Below are 20,379 nucleotides of genomic sequence, written 5' to 3'. Positions count from 1 at the left end.
TAAACAACCATCCATAAAAAAACGATCTAGTTTGTCGCAGTGAGCTTTAAGCCTGAATTTGTGGCTATAATGTCAGTTTATCTGACACAGTGACCGTAGTCTGATCCACTCAGTCTGTTATTTTGGATAGCATCGGTCTGTTCATGCTCTTCAACACAAAGCTGCTGCGTGGGAGTTATGTAGCTGCGTGTGCGCCCTGAATTCACATACGAGTTGTGCCCGGGTCTGTCAGATTAACTGAGCTTCAGTACGAATCCTATTTACATACTGTGAACATTGTAATTATTATTTATTGGGTCCTCACCGCTCTGTGTGATTGTTAAGCAACTTAGTTGTGTAATAAATGGGTGTATGGGATGTTCAGCTTTGCCTTTATGCATATGACAGTTGTAGCGCTGTGTGTTTGTGTGTTTGTGTGTGTGTGTGTGTGTGTGTGTGTGTGTGTGTGTGTGTGTGTGGACACAGTGTGACTTTAAACTGTCAATGCCAGAATGCAAAGTTTACATATTTATTATATATATATTTATATACTGGTGGATCTCTATTGAGCCACTAGCGTGGCTAAGAATTGAGCCTCTGAGCTTTGGCAATGCGATCTACTGTTTGTGTTGATGAGGAATCCCATTCTGTGTTGCAGCACTTTGGTATTGGACACGTGTTGGGCAGACGAGTGCCGCTCGTCCAATCGGGATATTGATCCAAATCACTCCTCCAATAGTCTCAGAGGCCATGTGCCGGTGTGTCCATGAGTCCGAATGTTTCTGTCGATCTCTGTAAAGCTCTCGCTGCCAATCCTTCTGTTCAGCCGTGCCTTCCAGCCAGACAACTGGAGGACCTGGCGCACGGACTGAATGAATGATTTTCCACTGCTGGACGGGGAGAAAGTGATGCCGTTGTTTTGATGGAGAGACCGAGTCACAGATTTGGAAGTTTATTTCCATGTGATCCCAGGACCTCTGTGCCTCTCATGTTAACCCACACTGAGTTCACAGGTCTCACATTTCATTGATTATCAGTCGTAGAGTCATCGACGTTCAAGCTGCACATGTTTCTAGAGGAGATATTGAGATACTGGTGCATCGGTAGAGATATCCTCAGCAGCTCACTGTCCTTTTGAAAAACAAGTTCAGGCTCAGTTTGTTGGACTGTCCTTCTTTCAGATGAGATATTGATTACCCTACTTATATTCTTCATCCCTCTTATTGTCTCTTCTGTACTGCTCTCTTTATAGAGGTTTAGAGAGTGAGGCCTACAGGCCAGAACATGATTTACTTTAAAGCCTTGTTCCCTCATTTTTATTTTATTATCTGATCAAGTAATGAGAGCTTATCTAAGATGAGACATTTCAAATTGGATGGAAATATAATTGAGGTTTGAGGTACACATGACTCCTCTTTGTGTGTACAAATGCCACCATTAGGATTGTTGTCCCTTTATTGTGTTTCTTTGTACTTTGACACAGATTCGATGGTTCAGTGACGACTTGTTGTTCGTTCTCGTTGTAAATCACAGTGAACTGAATAGCTTTGAGTTTTCTTCTGTTGGTTGGACAAAATAAAAAGGATTTGGAGCGGTTACCTTGGGCTCTCAATTATTATATCCCGATATAAGAATTCATAATCGGTACTTTAATACTTTGCAGCCCTAGATTTAGCAAGCACAGGCCGTGTGCTTTTAGCTTTCCTTTGATCTTTTAATGCAGATGAGGCAGAGTAGGGCTTGGTGTTGGGATTCTGTTTTCAGCTCCAGTTGATAAATGTTTCATCAATAAGTGCAATCTATAATCCTGAAATGTGCGGCAACTAGTAGAATAATGCTGAATAAAGTAAAAAAAGACGCATTTAGATCCACATCAAATATCTGACTATAGCGTTAATGCTTTACTCTAGAAGTTGTGAACGTTGTAGGACGTATATACTGTACATGTCCATTGGATTCGTGCACCTTGACCTCGCTTTACAGCAGTCTTAGCAGTCGCCCTGTTAAAATGTCTTCTAAGGGCTTTGATTGTGTAATGTCCTCCTTGGCCCACATCTGAACCAAAAGAGGGGAAAGAAACCTGAAACCAGGTCACTGCTATAAAACCCACTGTACGTTGTTTCAGCAGCGGGCTCTCTTTGAGGGACTTGTTTTCAAACTCGCTGGTACAGATCTACTGCAGTAACTCGGTTTGAGTGTTTATATTTAAAACAACTGAGCCCAACCAAATAAAAGTAGAAATAGTTTATATATTTGTTGTTATTCAAAGTAAAGAGCTGTTGTAGTCTTATGTTCATCTTTTTAAAGGTTACATTTGTATGTGCTCAGTAGTATTGTTTTTATGTGGTCTTTATGAAGGCACACACGTTTGTTTCCCTGTTATGTCGACTGTTCTGCTCCTGACTGTCTGTCTGACCTTATTAGACTTGTGAGGGTTTGTTTTACATCAAGTGAAAGCTGGAAAGAAAGAGGTCACTTCACGCTCAGTTCCCATCAATAGCCATCACCGTGACTCTGCCAGTCTGCAGCCAACTCTCAGCATAACTCACCCCCCCTCCCCCTCCTGATCCTGCTCCAGCACTTAACAAGGATTTAATGTTGCCGAATCATCTGTCAGGCAGACCAAATCGGGGCTGTTATACAGAGCAGCAGGTCTCGCGGATGAGGTCCAGAAGTCCTGAAAAACAACAGCTGGAAAAAAAAAAAGCCGTGTAATCCCACAATTACTGTAATAACTCTCCCACTTCTCTCACACAAGTGCTTTGGCAAATGAAAGTCTGACGGTTGCGGGTTGAGAGCGATGTTATGCAATGCAGGGTCTCTGCACAGTTTGTGTGTGTTGCTAGATGGATCATTCAACAACCAACTGGTGGTTTCCAACCATTAACAGTATGCTGCTGCTGCTGGCAGTAGATCTCCTGCTTATGCACTAAGCCTGTCAGAGCTTTTATTCAGTAGCGCTGGATGGGAAGTTTAGATATTCTGACACTGAAAACACTGCAGAAGATATTGAAATGAATTGTTTTCACTCACAACAGTCACAGAATTACACATAAGAAATCCTCCATACATGTGTTTTGTTGTTTAATGTGAAACTGACTTGTAAGTTTTGTGAATTGAAGTTGCCTCCCGAGTACCGCTTCATGATATTTGGCAGCTGTGTGTCAAGGTAGAGTTGAAGATGGAGGAAGTGGGATCTGAAAATAATGGATGCTTTCTTTATTGGCCCACGTTGAGATGTAGCATGTCTGTTAACCATCCGTCAGGTTGGACAGGCAGCAGCAGAGGTTTGTTATCCACGTTGGCACCTGCACAGAACTCGTTTATAAATCAATCGAATTAAGAGACATAAATGACAGAATAACAAACTAAATCAGCCTCTAATTTAGGAGGACGGAAAGTAGATGCAGGTTCCCCTTAGCTTGTGTTCACATTGAAAATGGGCTGGAACTAAAGACTATTAGTAGTAGTAGTATTTATCGATTAATTTGGTAAATAAAATGGTAGCATTAGCAAAAAATGCCCAAAGCCCAAGGTGTTGGCATCAAATAAACTTGAAGAAACGCAGCAGATTCTTACAATTGGAAGCTCTAAGTTGAGAAAATGTGACAGTTTTACTTGAAAAAAAATACTTGAAAGATTGATATCAAAATCATATTCTTTTTTGACTTATCCAGTAATCGACTCATTTTTTCGCAGCTCTAGGTTGAAATAATATTCCTGCCTTTTTAAAAGGTGCTCTATAAGGTATTCAGAGCATCAATATTGCAGCAAACAACTATTTGCTTGTAGAATGTAATCTGTAGAGATATGGTGGAGTAATGTCGCCATGCTGAGAGTCAATAGAAACACTCTTGTATACAGCACCTTAACACCATTCCTGTCCGATTCTTCCCATGTTGATCCACATTATCTCAAGCTGTTGTCTTCTTCTGGTTCAGTGATTCCTCACCATCAGAATTCCTCTCGTCAGCCTCATGTCGCAATCAGCCGACCGTTAGACATGTAGGTGGAAAGATCGATGCTGCCGGCAAAGCAAGATCTTTCTCCACTTGTTGCTGAACATTGCATCACAACTGAGTTCACTCAGTTTATTCTGTCTGCATGGAAATAAATGACAATAAGTTTTTATGATCCTATAACTATACGCTCAGCCTGCATGGGCGTGCAAGATTTTAACAATGTTAAAAGATAAGAGAAGAATCCGAGTTCTTGTGCCACTAATTGAACTTGACTTCTAGATGATAACAGAATCCACGCCATAGTTATTGTTTAATTCAGAGGTAAGCAGCATTTAAGCTGTTATAACTAATTTATATTTTATAAACTGCTCATAGGTTTTTATATTTTCTGAATCTGTGAAGTAACTAGTAACTGTAGCTTTGACATAAATGTGGTGTAGAAATACAGCTATATTGTACTATTAACATTCGACACCATATTGGTCATTCCAGACCAACTAAGGCTGTAAAAAAACAAACCTTTAGATATGAAAAGTTGACTTCAGAAGAAACAAAACACAGTTCTACTGAACTCAATACACTAAGGGGGGAAATGTGGTCTGTCTTCTCTCAAAAGTGATATAATCCCACTGTGTGTTTTATGTTCCTGCTGCACAATTCAGCACCCTGTTGGTGTAAATATAAGCTGAACAGTAGCCCATGGCCTGATAGTCTGCGAATGAGTCAAAACAATAAAATGCCCATCACAGTCACCACTCGTGCTCCACTTGTGTGACAACCCCTTCCTCCTCCTCCTCCTCCTCCTCCTCTTCTTCTTCATATAAACCACGGGGAAACCCCATTGGAGCATTACAGAAACACTCTGATGGAGATCACTGATCACAGACTGCAGCAGACACGTGAAGGAGACACCAGCTGAAACTGTCGCTCTGCCTTTTACCAGCCAAGTGTTTTTGCATTGCTCGAGTTACACTTTAAAAAACAAAGTGTAAGTGAATTTAAAGGACGTTTATGATGATCATCTGAAGCTGTAAAAGCGACTTTTAAGGAAGAAATCGACTCGTTTTGACTTTTGTTTTTGAGAGTGTTTCACCCAAAAGCGATTAAAGCACCACCTCGCGAATAATCACGCGCGCTGTCGGTTAACCGGGTTCATCCTAATTTCGTCCCTGGCACCATGCTGTCCAGTGTGCGCCGGCACAGCCTCCGCCTGCAGACGGAGCTCCACCGCTGGAGCGTCTGCGACCCGGGCGACAGTCTCCTGGCCCGGGTCCCCGCATGCATCTCCCGCTCCAAGTCCTGCACCAGCTCCGCCGGGGAGTCGGACGGGAGCCGCAGGAGCTGGTCGTCCTCGGACTCCGTCATCTCCACCGACTCCGCCGGGGAGCCGGTGGGACCCGGGGGCCCGTACCGGGTGGTGCTGTTAGGGGCCAGCGGGGTGGGCAAAACGGCCTTCAGCAGCATCTTCGCCGGGGCAGCGGACAGCATGGACAGCGATGACTGCGAGCTGTGTGGAGGTAAGAAAAAAGAGAACTATGCTGAAACGTATTATTACACCGTTATTGACAAGCAGAGCTGTTATCTTTAGAATACATTTTAGATGAATACAAGCAAACCAAATCCCTATAAATAAATAACACTTGCATATTTTTTATAAATACATAGACAGAATTGACCACCATGCACTTGTTTATTTCCGATAATGTTATAATTATATTGATAGTATGAAACATTGCTGTCACCAACATGACTGAGTATAATGTAAACCTTTTCTTGTTGCGTCTATAATTTCAGATGAAGTGTGTGAAAAGGAAATTAAAGTGGATGGAGAGCCTGCAACTATCACTCTGCTGGACACATGGGATGCAGAGGTGAGATGAAAAGCAGCTGCGTTGACTTGTGTAAATTACATTATAGTACTGTAAATCCTTTATTTAACTTGTTTGTCTTTGCAGACTGACCACGAGTGGGCTCAGGAGCACTGCATGCAGACAGGCGATGCCTACCTGTTGCTGTACTCTGTGACGGACCGCGCCTCATTCCTGCGAGCCTCCGAGCTCCGGATAACCCTGCGGCGGTTTCGTCCCGCGCAGCACACGCCGATCATCCTGGTGGGGAACAAATGTGACCTGGTGCGACGCAGAGAGGTGTCAGTCAGCGGTGAGGAGACACAGTTCCTGTCTTCTTGTGTGTGACGAGCACTGTTCACTGTGAGGTTTTTTCCCCCCCAGGTATGCAAGTACTGATCATGAGCCTTTTGTGTTATCAGAGGGTCGCGCCTGCGCTGCTGTGTTTGACTGCAAGTTTATCGAGACCTCAGCCGCCATGCAGCACAACGTCTGGGAAGCTTTTCACGGGATGGTGCGACAGCTGCGTCTACGCCGAGACTCCGAGGAAGCCAACAGGCGTCGCAGGCACACACACCGTCATGCACGCCGCGAGAGCCTTCCTATGAAGGCCAAACGCTTCCTGGACAAGGTGGTGGCAAAGAACAATCCCAGTGTGGCGTTCTGGCTGAAATCGAAGTCCTGTCATGATCTTTCTGTGCTGTAGAAACATGACAACAACTTGTTTTTAACTGTACGCCACACCTTTGAGCCTGGAGATCAGAATTTGTGGACGCCTGCTTCTGAGGGGCTGACAGTCGGATGGCTCAGTCCTCAGTGTGTTCACACTGAGCCAGCCTGGTGTGTACGTGAGAGGTGTTTGCAACCTTCCTGCACTGCCATGCACACGTTGCAGTCTAAACCAGACTAAGTGGACTGAGCTCAGCCTCTGTGAAGGACCGGACAATCGGCTGATGAAGTGACGTTTCCTGTTGCAAAGACTCGTCGTGTCTGTGTGGCATAAACTTCGGAGGTTAGAAATCTACTGATGGAAACGGGAGAGAAGGATGTTATGTTTTTGTGTTTTTGAACAGATACATTAATATTAGTCTCTCTTTCCTCATCATTTTGCTCTCATTCCTGCCTAATTTGTCATCTGTTGATGATTACCAGTTATAAGCTATTGGTGATTTAGTATGATGAACATTTCTGACTTGTCTTTACTTTTGATTTGTGATGTGTAGTGTGTTGCACTGACTGTAAATATATTAAAGATGATGCATTGTATTTTGTTACTTGTATGTTTCAATGTTGCTCTTTGAAATAAAGTGACGTCATCCAATTTGAGAGAAAAAACACACGTCTCTTTTGTCTGTCATCTCAACCCCGCTGATGAGATATTACCATGGAGTGACTCAGCTTCGACACAAAAGAGACACACTTATGAAACCAGAACACAACTGTGATGAGTCAGGTGACATTAAAGCTGAACTTTCAGAAACTAATTTTAGTTCCGTGTAGGTGGACGTCAGCTGATTGAGTACAGTGATTTGACCGCTCGGGGGCCGACTAGAGATTTGGGTAACAGCGTGACACCGGACATCATGCTCAGACACGGCCCGTCCTGATCCCAAACTCTGTTTTGTAGTAAAAGCGGTAAAATATGTTGCCAAGGTAACATTCACAGGAGCACCCGGGAAGTGTGTTTTGTATGTTCAGAGTCGGGCAGATGGTGTTGATTCACATTGGCCAGAATCTCTCTCGGCGTACATGGAACCAAGCTTTACATAACCGAGTCCCCTCCATCTGAATTAATGGCTCCATGAACCGTCAACAGTCACAGGTTGTGGTTAAATAATGGAGCTGTGAAATGGTGACTCACTCGTAGGCTTTTTAAAATAAATAAGAATTATACCGTTGCAGATTCACACAAATCTCTGCCTTGTTTCCGAGCAGCTTGTAAAGCTCACTGCTTTCAGCCGAGGATGATGGGGCGGTGTGCATCAGGTTGTTCGGAAGATAATCCCAGCCATATGTGATGTCGGCTCATAGTGAAGATGAAGGAAAACACTCTATTAGCACTCTCTTTCAGGCATTTCTGTGGCATTCACTTTTTAAGCGGTTGGAAAAGTTCAGAGACAAAGCTGGACTCACACCTGCTGTTGAACAGTTTTATAGTTTATGCCTTGACCTGCTGAATCACACCAGATGACCCCAGAGGTTTGCATTCTTATGATGCAAGGGATTGTCTGTAATCTGATAGTCCTATTGTCTGCACACACAGCTCCTTATCAGGCACTGCTACGAATGGACAATCTGACAGGAAACGGTGCAGAGGTCAAAGTCTGAGGAGAAATTATAAAGTTAAAAGCGGAATAGCAGATATCTAGAGAAATTTACCCCGTTATTACACCCTTTTCTGTTCTCTTTTTGTCTACAATTTCACACACATGCAGTGTAAAAGTACTTGTTTAATGGGAGATTCCTTCAACCGCTTTGTTTTTTGCAACTATAACCCACCAACAGAACTCAATATATCAGGGTTTATGTAAAATCAGCAGCTAATATTAAGTTTTAATGGGTTCCTATTTTACTGTACTGTACGTACAATTGCTCTGTTCTTCTTGTCTTCTCTCGTCAGCTACTCCCCCATTGGCTAGCTCCACATGAGGGCAGGGTGATTAGACAATCATTAGATCCAATAAAACATTGCTGGTTAGCACTTGGTTAACGTTTGACCAGAAAAGGATGGGGCTGCTCTGATCACTCTGAGGCCTGAGGAGTGACTCGCTCAATCTCTCCGGTGAGGTAAGTCTCCTCGCTCTCCTGTCTTCCAGCTTTGGAAATGTTGAGTCTTTGGAGTAGATTTTGCCGTGTGAACAGGACACAAACTGGACTGCCTCCGTTGGGTTTAAACAGGCTGAGTTTGATGTGTCGGGTGCTTTCAGTTTGTTTTAAAAGTGCTCTGATCTTCACTTGACTTTGGCAGGGCCTTAGCGTCGGGTGTTGGCATATCTGACAACCGACCTGTCCTTCCTGTCGTGGCATCCTGGATTGTTGTCAGTGCCTTGCTTTTTGGGGGATATCACAGGTATGGGAGACTAGATCTGGTGTCAGAGCAGCTGACATGAAGACTGACAAAGGTCACTGAGTCCTTGCGCTAAAAGGAGAAAGAAAGGGCCTACAAGGGCTTTGTCACTTTGTCCATCGACCCTCTGTCGGACAAATACGGTTAATAATTCAATTCACAGAATATTTTCCTTTCTGGAAGTCGAGTTAAATCAAAGTGGATCTCTGTAAACTAGTGATGATAGCAATGGCGTGTCAGTTAAACTATGCCAGTCAGCTGAGGTATTTGTCAACAGGGAGACAGAAATAATAATTAGTTCATTAGAATTGAAGTAAAATGTGTGTTCTGTGGATAAGGAGTGTACCGGGGCAGTGACATTAAAAGTGTGCTGCGCTACAAAAAGGTCATTAGCCACGACTCAATGTCACCTTCACTAGTCGGTGGCGGCTGACTTTACTCTTCTCTTTGACGGCACTTTAGTCCACAAATCCTCAACCTGTCCACTTATCAATACACTCCTGATATTATTTACAACAGTCTTGTTTGACGTGAAAGGATTTATTTTTCCTATTATGTAAAGCAGTGTCACGGTACTGTTAACTCAAACAGTGCTGTACATGTATTCAGCTGCCATCTGAATACAAGACGTTACAACATCTTTGAGACACAGTGAAGATTCTGTTGTGTTTGACACAAACAATTATCATTTAATCTATTATGTAACTTCTGGATGTCAAGGAGACAGTAAATGTGTTCATTATCATTCTTATTCAAACAAAATAACCACACCCACACCCACACGTACACACACACACACGATGAAGGCTGAGGTGTTATTCTAATCTCTGCTGTAAAGTCGCTGAGGTTAAACACTGCTCATTGATCTTTCAGTACCTGTGACATATTGACGCCCACTGTGGACAAAATTTACCCGAGTCTGGCGTTGCATGTGAGCTCTGACTTTCAGTTTCTAATGTGTGCTGAGGTGTGAGGTTCACCTGGCTGTGTCGGTGGAGCCACACCTAGAGATAGCATGTACTTGTGTGGATACCCTGGGACAGAGGACAGGTTTTCTTTGTCTTTATGAATCAATAACTCATCGTGCTGAACGGAGAAAGTAACGTACTGAGGCACAGAGGGGTTAATTGTTTCCAAATGGACTACGTAACAAGTATTCACATCAGGGTTAATTATTTCTACAAGAATGAGATGTGAATCTAACAGCGGAGCACAGCGAATATTTAGCCTTGTAAAATTTAAACGTGTCATTTAAATCCTCCTCTTATGTCACCTCTCTGCCTCCTCAACCTCCTGCTTTCATATCCCCCCCCGTCTCCTCCTCCTCTTCCATTTCCTTCCCAGACTGTGATCATGACACCCATGATGCATCTGTTGTTGCTCCCACTCCTGTTCAGCATTGTGAGTACATAACTGCCAACTGTTTCCCCGGTCCTTCCTTACATATTCAGTTAATGCACAAATTCACCAACCTGTGAAAGGATGCTTGTGTTTATTATTACAATTCATGGGACACCTTTGGTGCATGCATGCAGACTTTCTTTTATGGCATTTGAAGCAACAAAGAAAACCTTTTGTAACTTATTTAAAACACTAAAATAAAGTGCAAACTGTTACTAAACTGAGCAGTGGGCCTTTGTAGACTTTGCTCCCCTGTCATGCAGTGGGATGTAAGATTTCCCAATTTGTCATGCAGTTTTGGTTCAATAAATAACTGGGCTGTAAAAACTTGACTACATTCAGCTACAGTACAGAGCCAATGTGAAAAGGGCAAATGTGGGCGTGAGTGTGAGAGGGTCAGTTCTACCTCAGCCTGTACTATATCCAATGAGCTTTGACCTGTTCCTCTGCTCTGATAGGCTGCTGGGAAGGACCTGGAGGAGAAGAAGGGCCCCTTCGAGAACACAGAGCTGGATGTGCCAGAGGGGACACCAGTGCCATATCCCATATATCAGGTATTACACGCACGCCAGCGGTGGTGGAAAATAACTATTGTACTAATACTAAAGTATTGTATTTGAATACAATTTGGAGGTAATTGTACTTATTTCCATTTTGGCTACTTTACACGTCTGCTTTATTACATTTCAATGAGAAATAGTGTAGCTTTTACTCCACTATATTAGTCGGACAGCTATAGTTTCTTTTCAAATTTTGAGGCCGTACTCGAGGTCACATGTTTCAGTTTCTATGAGTTGTTAGCAGTTTCACCAAAGAGTGATTTCTCACATGGTTGGTCACATGGTTTCATTATTGATTATTGTTTGAATCCCAGAGGAAACATTCTTCAATATTTAGACAGAAAAGTCAGAAAAAATAATACAATTGTGTGCAGCAGAGCTTTGATTTTCTATAAGTATCTCACGACCCCTCAGATTTATTTTGTGACCCTTTTGGAGGGGGCCGACCCTTAGATTGAGAACCACTGAACTAGTTTCTTTTGTTTATTTTTGTCTGTGATGAAATGTGGTGTTAAAAAGGCTTTAGATTATCTGTAATTGTCTCTTCATATGTCTACCCTCCTCCCCATCTTTCTCTCTATAGTTTCAGGTGACCCATCCAGCAGTTAATAGTTTAAGGTTGAGTGGAGAAGGAAAGGAAGACATTAAGATTTCAAAGGACGGGTGGCTGTACCTGGAGAAGCCTCTGGACTGGTCTCGAGAGAACCATTACCTGATAATGGTAAGGTTGTCCTCTCTCTTCTTATTAACACACAGAAAATCAACCTTTAGCAATATAGCAGCATTAAAATATGTATTTACTTGTGTTTGTATCCAGGTGGAGGCGCTGGCAGATGATGAAGTTGTGGATGGCCCCATTCATGTGACCATAAATGTGTTGGACGTCAACAACAACGCTCCGTTCTTCAACCAGAGCGCATACACAGCTGTGGTCAGAGAAAACAATCCGGCAGGTGTGTATTATGAATACTTAAATAAGAGGAGAGGAAACACCTGTAAGGTATGTGTTATCATACTCAGGCTGTCTTCTCACTGTGCTGAGACTTTAACATCAGTGTTCTTTGTTATTCAAGGTATCCCATTTACTCGCGTGTTTGCGTTGGATAAGGACGACCCCGAGACTCCCAACGCTCATCTGAGCTACAGCCTGGTCAGCCAGATCCCCAACAAACACAACATCCCTCTGTTCCAGATCGACCCTAACACGGGAGAGATCTCCACCACAGAACAAGGTGATAGGAGTCAGAACTATAGGTGCACCGTCTGTGGGAATGTTTATAATCTGTAATCTGGCCGTATAGCGCCACTGTAAATCCAGATTACACGGCTCATGTTGTGTGCTCAAGATTAACGCTGAGTGGAGGCAGATTGCCTAAATGTGTCGGGTGATGCTGATCACTGATTACTTTGAGTGTGTGTGAGCACAATGAGACTGTGTTTGAAGATGCCTGTTTACATCTGTGAGCTGTTTGACATCCTACTGAACAACATGTGTGTTCTTCAACAGGGACACAGATGCTTAAAGCCAGAATAAGCATCCAGTATGGCAGAGGAGAAGACCAGAGCATTGATGCTCTGAGGACAAAGTTTATCGACTACTGTCCAGTGCAGACGATCCCCATTGAAGAAAACCCCTTCTTCACCTGTGTGGAGAGAGCAGGTTTGTATGCAGCAGAACAAGATGGAATATCACCATATAAATTGAGAGCCTCTAATCTGCAGAGTGAACTGCATACACATACTTTTGTTTATTTTGACACGTATTTTTCTAAAATCTTAAAAGTCATGAGGGACCTTGACTTGCTTGTAAGAGTGTATCAATGTAGATAAACACAGACTGTAATGAAGAAACGACTGTCCAGTGATTAGTGCTAGTGTGACGTTTTGGGTGTTGAGTTGATGAGTTCAGCCGAGGAGAGTGGTTAAGCCACCATGTCTCAGTTTTCCAAAATTAGAGATCTACTGATTACTTTATTTACATTCAACCCTCCAACCTTTTTCTTTTTCTTGCCTGTACAATTGCTCAAATTGCAACTTAGTTTTTTCTCTGCGGTGTCAGAAATGAGGAGGAGAAACGTGGACCCCCTGGAGGACCCAGACTACACCCTGACTGTGCGCGTGCAGGACCTGGGAGGGGCGTCGCAGACCGCGCTGATTGGAAACACCAGAGTGCATATTGTCGTGCAGCAAAACCTATGGGTCAATCCTGGACCTATAATTGTTAAAGAGCACTTAAAGGAAACTTACCCTCTGGTCATCGCAAAGGTGTGGCGGGATGTCAACTCTGCTCAAATCTCACAAATGCAGACACGTTAAAGCACACACACTCACTTTACCTACTCCGTATCCAGTAAATAACCTTCCTACTCTGGCCTCTTTCCTCACTTTTTGCATCCAGGTCCAGTCTAATGACCCCGACGCCATGTACATGATAGTGCAGAAAGAACGAGCGCTGAAATTCCCCTTCCAGATCACAGAAGATGGAGAAATACATCTGACAGAGGAGCTGGACAGAGAAGACAAAGACATGGTACACAATACATGCTTGGTTTGATGAATATATCTCTTTTATCCCATATAAAAACAACAACCTATTTCTAGGGATTACTCTTGAACTTGTGTTGGTTGTGTTTCAGTACCTCGTAGTGGTGTTTGCAGTAGATAGCGAGGAAAACCAGGTGGATCCACCCATGGAGATTCAAGTCTTGGTGGAGGATGTGAACGACAACGCACCAGTGTGTGCAAATGAGGAGAGCGTGTTTGAGGTGCAGGAGGACGAGCCTGCAGGTATGATGTGTGTGTGATTATTACATAACACCTCCATGGCGTAAAGCTTGTGACATGTGCTTGGAAGTTAGGATGATGCCTCAGTCAGCCAACATTCTTCTTAAAGTTCTATTCTCTTCTTTTGAATTTGATCTCTCCATTGTTTCTGTTTTCTGTGTTTCTGGGTCCATATTTATCAGAGATTTAGACTTAAGATCGCTCCAAAGATGGAAAAGAGTGAAAAGAGAGAAGTACTCATTTGTTGAAAAAGTTATGTTATATTACTGTTACTGTTATAACTATAGATGCATAAGAATTACTTTAATGTTGCAGCTGGTAACGGTAGGGCAAATTATAACTACTTAATATAATAATACGTAGTAATTTATTAGTTGATTATATTTTGTATTCATGTTTTGAATCTGCAAAGTAAAAAGTAACTAAAACTGTCAGATAACTTTAGTGGTGTGAAAAGTACAATATTTGCCTTTCAAAATGTAGTGACGTAGAAGTATAAAGTAGCACAAAATGCTAATGCTCAAGTAAAGTAAAAAGTACCTCAAAATTGTACTTAAGTACAGTAAAGGTACTATGCACTGCAAGTGACTTACCTGTACGTAAAGTGAAGTGTCATGCAAACCTTTAAGAGCAGCTCTCCAGTGATCACGTGATTAAACATATGTATACTTAAATAAGAGGGAATTGATGAAATGATAATATACAGAGAATTTAGTGCCACAATGACAAGTGCAGCCAGTGAAAGATGCATGGAAAGCAAAATCTAAATTATACATGTTGCTATTATTGCTATTTTGCACAATCACTGTGGAACATGTCTCAACATGTGTGTACTCACCTCTGATTCAGCGCCGCAGTCATCTACAGTAGGATTTACTCTCACTGCCTCAGAGACCTCTGGAGATCCCTTAAGTTACTCTTATAACACTTGTGGTTCCAGGCAGCCTGATTGGACAGCTGTTGGCCCATGATGACGATCAAGAGGGGACACTGAACACTCAGCTGACTTACACCATCGTGTCCCAAAATCCACCCACCTCCCCCAACGCCTTCTCCATCGACACTGTTTCTGGAACAATCCAGGCGTTACGCTCGCTGCAGCGAAGAGATCAGCAGGTGTATAACCTCATCGTCAGAGTCACCGACCCAGGTAACACGCAAACCGTATGACGCAGCACACCTGTAAATAGAGGCGAGTCTGTTTGAACTCCGAATACTTTTTGTGTCGCAGTTTTCAGCACAGAATGTAAGGTCGTCGTCAAGGTCATCGACGTCAACAACAAGATGCCTCTGTTCGAGAAGAGCGACGTAAGTACGGGAACCACTTCCTGCCTCTGATTTCTCATGCCGTTTGGCTGATTTTCCTCATGTTTCCGTGTCTGTGTGCAGTATGGCAGTCACACTCTAGCGGAGGACACTCCTGTGGGACACACAGTGCTGACCATCAATGCAACAGACGCCGATGAGCCAGACAGCGGCAGCTCCCTCATCGAGTTCCAAATCACTGCTGGCGACGACGATGGAGTTTTTGCTGTGGAAACCGACGGCAAAGGCGTCGGCCATCTGGTCGTAGTTAAGGTGCCTTCTCTCCATTCTCTGCATCTCCCACACAAACATACAGATATTACTCATTGACTTTGATGTACATTCAACGTCCCTTTTACCGCTTCTTCTAACCAGCCTGCTTGTCTCCTAACAGCCTCTGGACTTTGAGTCCTCTGCCACCTACAAGCTCCAGGTTGATGCTCGTAACCCGGAGCCGCTGCTGAAGGGTCTGGAGTATGGCAGCGAATCCACAGCCTCCATCTCTGTGTCTCTCACTGACGTCGACGAGGCTCCAGAGTTCAGCCTGGACATCCTGGACGTGAATGTGCCTGAAAACACCACCAAGGGATCAGTGCTGCTCACGGTGGAGGCAAAGGATCCAGAGGGCAAAGAGATCAGGTACACACACGGAAATAAGACGACACAGGCAAAAGTAAGCAAATAAAACCCAAATCACATGAAAAGACCAAAACAAATAATGAATTGATCCTTCCAACATGTATTGTCTGTGTGCCCAAAGCCTGATATATCTTCCTTTAATCAAACACAATGGTATCCCACTGTTAAAGATGTAGGCCTTCAGCTTAGAGCCACAGACAGGGTTAGGGAGTTGGAAAGTTGAAGACAGACTGATATATTGTTGGTTTTGGTCTTTTCATGGGATTTGTTGACAACAGTAGAAATATAGAATAACACCTTAAAGCAACTTAAAGGTGCAGTTCATCTAAGGCCACTTTGTACTCTATGATAGAAGACTGAACACAAACACACATCTGCATAGATTTCATAGCTCAGGAATTGTTCCGCTATCAGCTCTGGCTTTGTTTGTAACGTTACTGCTACTGTTAGGACTATCACATGTACCCGACACAGACTATTGATTTGTTTTGACTACCGTTATCCCCCCGGGCCTCAGTTCAGAGCCTGGTGTGTCATGGATGATTTCTAATATCTGCCCTGTGTGTGTGTCTGTGTGTGTGTGTGTGTGTGTGTGTGTGTGCGTGTGTGTGTGTGTGTGTGTGTGTGATTGCTGGTGTGTTGTGCAGTTTTAAGATGGACGGTGACACTCGCGGCTGGCTGGAGATCAATGCTGCCACGGGAGAGATCAAGACCAAAGACAAGTTGGACAGAGAAACCCTGGAGTCTTTTGAAGTCACTGTCACTGCGTTTGAGAAGGGTGAGATATTAGACTCTCATCATAACTTATTAGAGTTTTTTTTGTGTTATTTGTATGACGGCCTTACAGTTTTACTTTTTAGGATTTGTGCTGTCCTGTCTGAAATTAGGAATATTTCTATTCATACAAAGCACTGTTGGTACAGAAGTGGATTTAAACACATTAAAGTGTTTAGTTTATATTTGTTTATGTACACGACATTTTAAATCTGACCATTGTTTATTGTTACTCAACAATCTGTTGAATCAGCAAGGCGTTTTCATACTTTCTGATTTCTCTCTGAAGACAATCCGGGGAAGTCGTCCGAGCGTGTCGTTTCCGTGAGGCTGCTGGACGTGAACGACAACGTTCCCAAACTGATGGAGACGCAGGCCTTCATCTGTGTGAAGAAACCTGAACCTGTCATCATCAAGGCCCAAGACACGGACAGCGCCCCCTTCTCCCAGCCCTTCACCTTCGCCTTCGCCCACGGCAAGAAATCTCCCAACTGGGAACTGAAAAGTGTTGACGGTACGCTAACAAACTGTAGCTGCTACTGAAGTGACGGTGTAAAACTCAGCTGTATTTTTACATAATCACTAATGTTGTTGTCTCCTTTTGCACGTCATGCAGGTACGACGGCGAAACTGACCCTGAGGAAATCACCAACTGAAGATAAAACCTTCACAATCCCCATTAACATTAAAGACAATGCAGGCATGGGAGTCACACAGTCGTTTGAGGGTGAGTTCATTCTTTAAGTTAAGCTTAAAGGGGAAATCTGGTGACCAATACCAAGAAAAGACAAAAAACAGCAATGAATTGATCCGAAGTGTTGTCTTTGTAGCCAAAGCCTGATGCTGTATAGTTTATGCCATAGAACCAATTTTTGTCCAAAGAAAACAATAAAAAACCCATCAATGAGCCACATTGTTTCAATGTGTGACATATACCGTCATCACCGTCAACTGGCATTTATTCCAATCCCATTCCTCACCGTGTTGCTGTAAATACTCACCGGGGCACAATGTGTATATTAATCCACCGCTGAAAATAGTCCCCAATAAATGTGTTATTTTCTCCAATTTCATTTGCTAAAAAACACAGTGGCCAGCTGTTTTAGGAGATGACTGAGCTATTTTGTTTCCTTTTTTAAGCATCAGATTATTTTTGATGAAAATTTTAAAATGTTCTGTCTTCAGAAAGAACACACGTGCTCGTGTTTTAGAGCCTGCATATTTTAGCAGGAAAAGACTGAATTTCAAGGGCTGTGATAAGAGATCGGTTGTTGATGGTTAACTTACACGCTCTTCGTCTGTCTCTTGTAAAAGTTTGATGACGTGTGTGTTGCTCTCTCCTCTCTGTACCAGTGAGAGTATGTAACTGCACAGAGCTGGGCTACTGCTACATCGCACACGAGGAGCGTAACCTCAGTTATGGGATAGGACCCACCATCGGGATCCTGGCTGGCACTCTGGGATTCTGCAGTAAGTTGTCATATAAAAGTCCTGAAAAAAAAAAAAACTCACACATGAACCGGCATCCTTCATACTGTACATTCCGATGTTATCGTTTAGTTTTGTGTCGGCGGTGCTGACTCCATTTTGTTTTTGTCTTGTTGCAGTAATTGCTTTCGTCATAGTGATCAAACGTGCAAATAAAGGCGGCAAGAAGACGAACCTGAATGAAGAAGAAGAGAGGAACGCCATTATGTAGACACACACACACACACACGTATTTGTACTTTTATACTTGTGAGGACTTTATCTGTCACATCTACATGCCTAACCTGAATTATTGTGTTTGCTGAACTGAACCCTCTAAACCAAGGCCTCTATCGGCTAACTCTGGTTCATTTACAGTCTTTTGTTTCTGCATCTGCCTTGCCAAATATAGAATGAAAAATGAATTAATAAAATATATAAATCTTTACCAGCCAAACAGCAGAAGTGAGGACTGGATTTTCCAAGTGTCCTCACTCTCAAGATCTAAAAGTTGAATTAGTTCTCACATAGATAGATGTGCACACACACACACACACACACACATACACATTTACATAACATTATTTTATTTAGAAGAGAGTGTTGCTTAATCAGTGCTGTGCATACTTAATTACTGTCAGGTGTCCCCATGCTAATCATGAATATATAACGTTTGTTAACATATTTTATTTGAAGTTCTTTCCCAGACTGAGGTTGTTTCATTAGCAATTTAATCATCTCACATAATTCAATTAGTTTTTGGCCCAGAGCTTTTGTGTTGTAATTCTCTTCCGCGTGAATGTTGTGTTACAGCTGAAAATATCTTTAACTTTAAGAAACTGTGTAATTACTGTGTGTAATTAACAATAACGACAGTGTTTTGTGAGGAGCTGCACTGCTATTTCCCAATAAACAAGGAAACTGGGAACCACTTTGGTTTTCACGTTATCATTGTGTGTTTCTGCCTGTGTGGGTGTGTGTGCACTGCAGCACATGTGTGTAGTATATGTGTGCACTGCAGCACATGTGTGTACAGTATATGTGTGCAGTACATGTGTGTACAGTGTATGACAGAGCAGACGCGTGGTGCAGCAGGTGATCGAAGACGTGCACTCACACCTCAGCTCGTACCAAATAACTTTCTCTCTGATCATATTTCTCACTAACATTTACTCTGTGCTTATCGTCAGTACTGTTGAATTAGTCTTTTTCTTCCTCCCGCCCTGCCAGTCTGTCGTTGAGCAGCCACGGTACTGCAGAGAGTGATGCTCTGAGTCATCTCTTCGACAGTGGCAGACGGGCCGCAGATTGTTAGCAGTGCTGAAAGGATGAATTGGCGTGATTGTGGGCTTTTATGCAGCACAAAGGGGCCGCAACACACAAAAAGAAAATGACGCATACATGTGAATGCTGAATGTGGCTGTCACATGTGCTGCCATGAACGTGCATCCTTTCCTGTCAGTGTGCCGTGTTTGCGAGTAACTGTGTGCGGTGTTTGAGATGAGTCATCGAACGGTCTGCTGCAGCTTACAAAAGCCAAACGGAGAACAGTGTCAGAGCGGACTGAGCTATGGCTTCATGATGACAAACTCAACATGGAGCCTCTCCGGTGTTTATGTCTGCACTCTCTCCTCGCCTGTATCCCGGCAACACTTTCCACAACAACACACACACACACACACACACAGACACACTTGGAGAGCTGGTGGGAGAAGTTTAAGTTGAAAGAGGGACAGAAGAGAAGAGGTGGAAGAAAGACAGCGTAAACAGTGTGATGAATGACCCAACCATTTTGTGTGTATGTATATATATGTATATATATATATGTATATATTTATACATATATATATATATGGAAACGCTCAGTCCCTTTGTGCCAGAGTTGACAGCGATGCAAAAAATAAACGTCTAAAGCAGGGGTCTTCAACGTTTTTCAGGCCAAAGACCCCCAAACTGATAGAGAGATGGAGCAGGGACCCCCGACTATATATATTGTATAACATTGTGTTTTATATTAAACTGGGCCTAGTGTGATGTATAAACATACCTCTTTATTGTGCATTCAATACTAAGCTTTTCAAATAATACACAGGTTCATATATTCATGTTTTCATTTTAAACATGTGCAAGGTACAGTGAGTAGGGAGGCCGTGCCACTGCCATTTATAAACGTACCTTGTCAGCTGATACCAATGCCAATATCAACACTGTCTGTCAATTGCATGATAATTATGCATACAAGCTATTCAAATTGACGTTTTCATTTTAAACATAAATGTGGAAACGAAAATGAGTGATGGCTTATTAATGGCACTGCCATGCATAAACATACCTGTTATCTTGCATACAATACTGAACTATTAAAATAATGGGCAGATTCATGTTTTTTTTAAACATGCATGTAGGGGGACAGGTCCAGGCTAGTCTCCTGCTGTGAGTGAACCGGTGCCCAGCTTGACAGAGCTCCTGTGTGTCGGTGAATGTGTGCATTTCTGACTGAAAAATAACATCTTCTGCCTCCATTTAGCCATTCGCTACAATATGTTGGATTTATGTTAATGTCTATTTAAAGACATTTACATTTGTGGAAAAAA

The 20,379-nt window shown here is 42.9% G+C and overlaps 2 protein-coding genes across 2 annotated transcripts; both read left to right on the top strand.

Annotated features, from left to right (window-relative positions):
• The first annotated feature begins 4,622 nt into the window (after positions 1-4,622).
• gem (GTP binding protein overexpressed in skeletal muscle) lies at positions 4,623-7,109 on the top strand. Its single transcript, XM_076109443.1, has 4 exons — positions 4,623-5,458; positions 5,736-5,812; positions 5,897-6,101; positions 6,211-7,109. The coding sequence occupies exons 1-4, from the start codon at positions 5,119-5,121 to the stop codon at positions 6,492-6,494; spliced, it is 906 nt and encodes a 301-aa protein (XP_075965558.1). The 5' UTR covers positions 4,623-5,118; the 3' UTR covers positions 6,495-7,109.
• Positions 7,110-10,208: 3,099 nt separating this feature from the next.
• Positions 10,209-18,390, top strand: cdh17 (cadherin 17, LI cadherin (liver-intestine)). Its single transcript, XM_076109486.1, has 18 exons — positions 10,209-10,256; positions 10,715-10,810; positions 11,400-11,537; positions 11,634-11,769; positions 11,890-12,048; positions 12,324-12,476; positions 12,876-13,081; positions 13,215-13,346; positions 13,453-13,603; positions 14,541-14,750; positions 14,832-14,908; positions 14,990-15,178; positions 15,300-15,544; positions 16,192-16,322; positions 16,608-16,832; positions 16,935-17,045; positions 17,672-17,788; positions 17,926-18,390. Exons 1-18 carry the CDS (start codon positions 10,209-10,211, stop codon positions 18,015-18,017), a joined length of 2,616 nt encoding a protein of 871 aa, XP_075965601.1. The 3' UTR covers positions 18,018-18,390.
• Positions 18,391-20,379: the final 1,989 nt, after the last annotated feature.

Source organism: Anarhichas minor, unplaced genomic scaffold (assembly GCF_050575085.1).
Source record: "Anarhichas minor isolate MPS153535 unplaced genomic scaffold, ASM5057508v1 ptg000041l, whole genome shotgun sequence".
Lineage (NCBI taxonomy): Eukaryota > Metazoa > Chordata > Actinopteri > Perciformes > Anarhichadidae > Anarhichas > Anarhichas minor.
The sequence above is the reverse complement of the archived record's forward strand: the minus strand, read 5'-3'. Positions and strand labels throughout refer to the sequence as shown.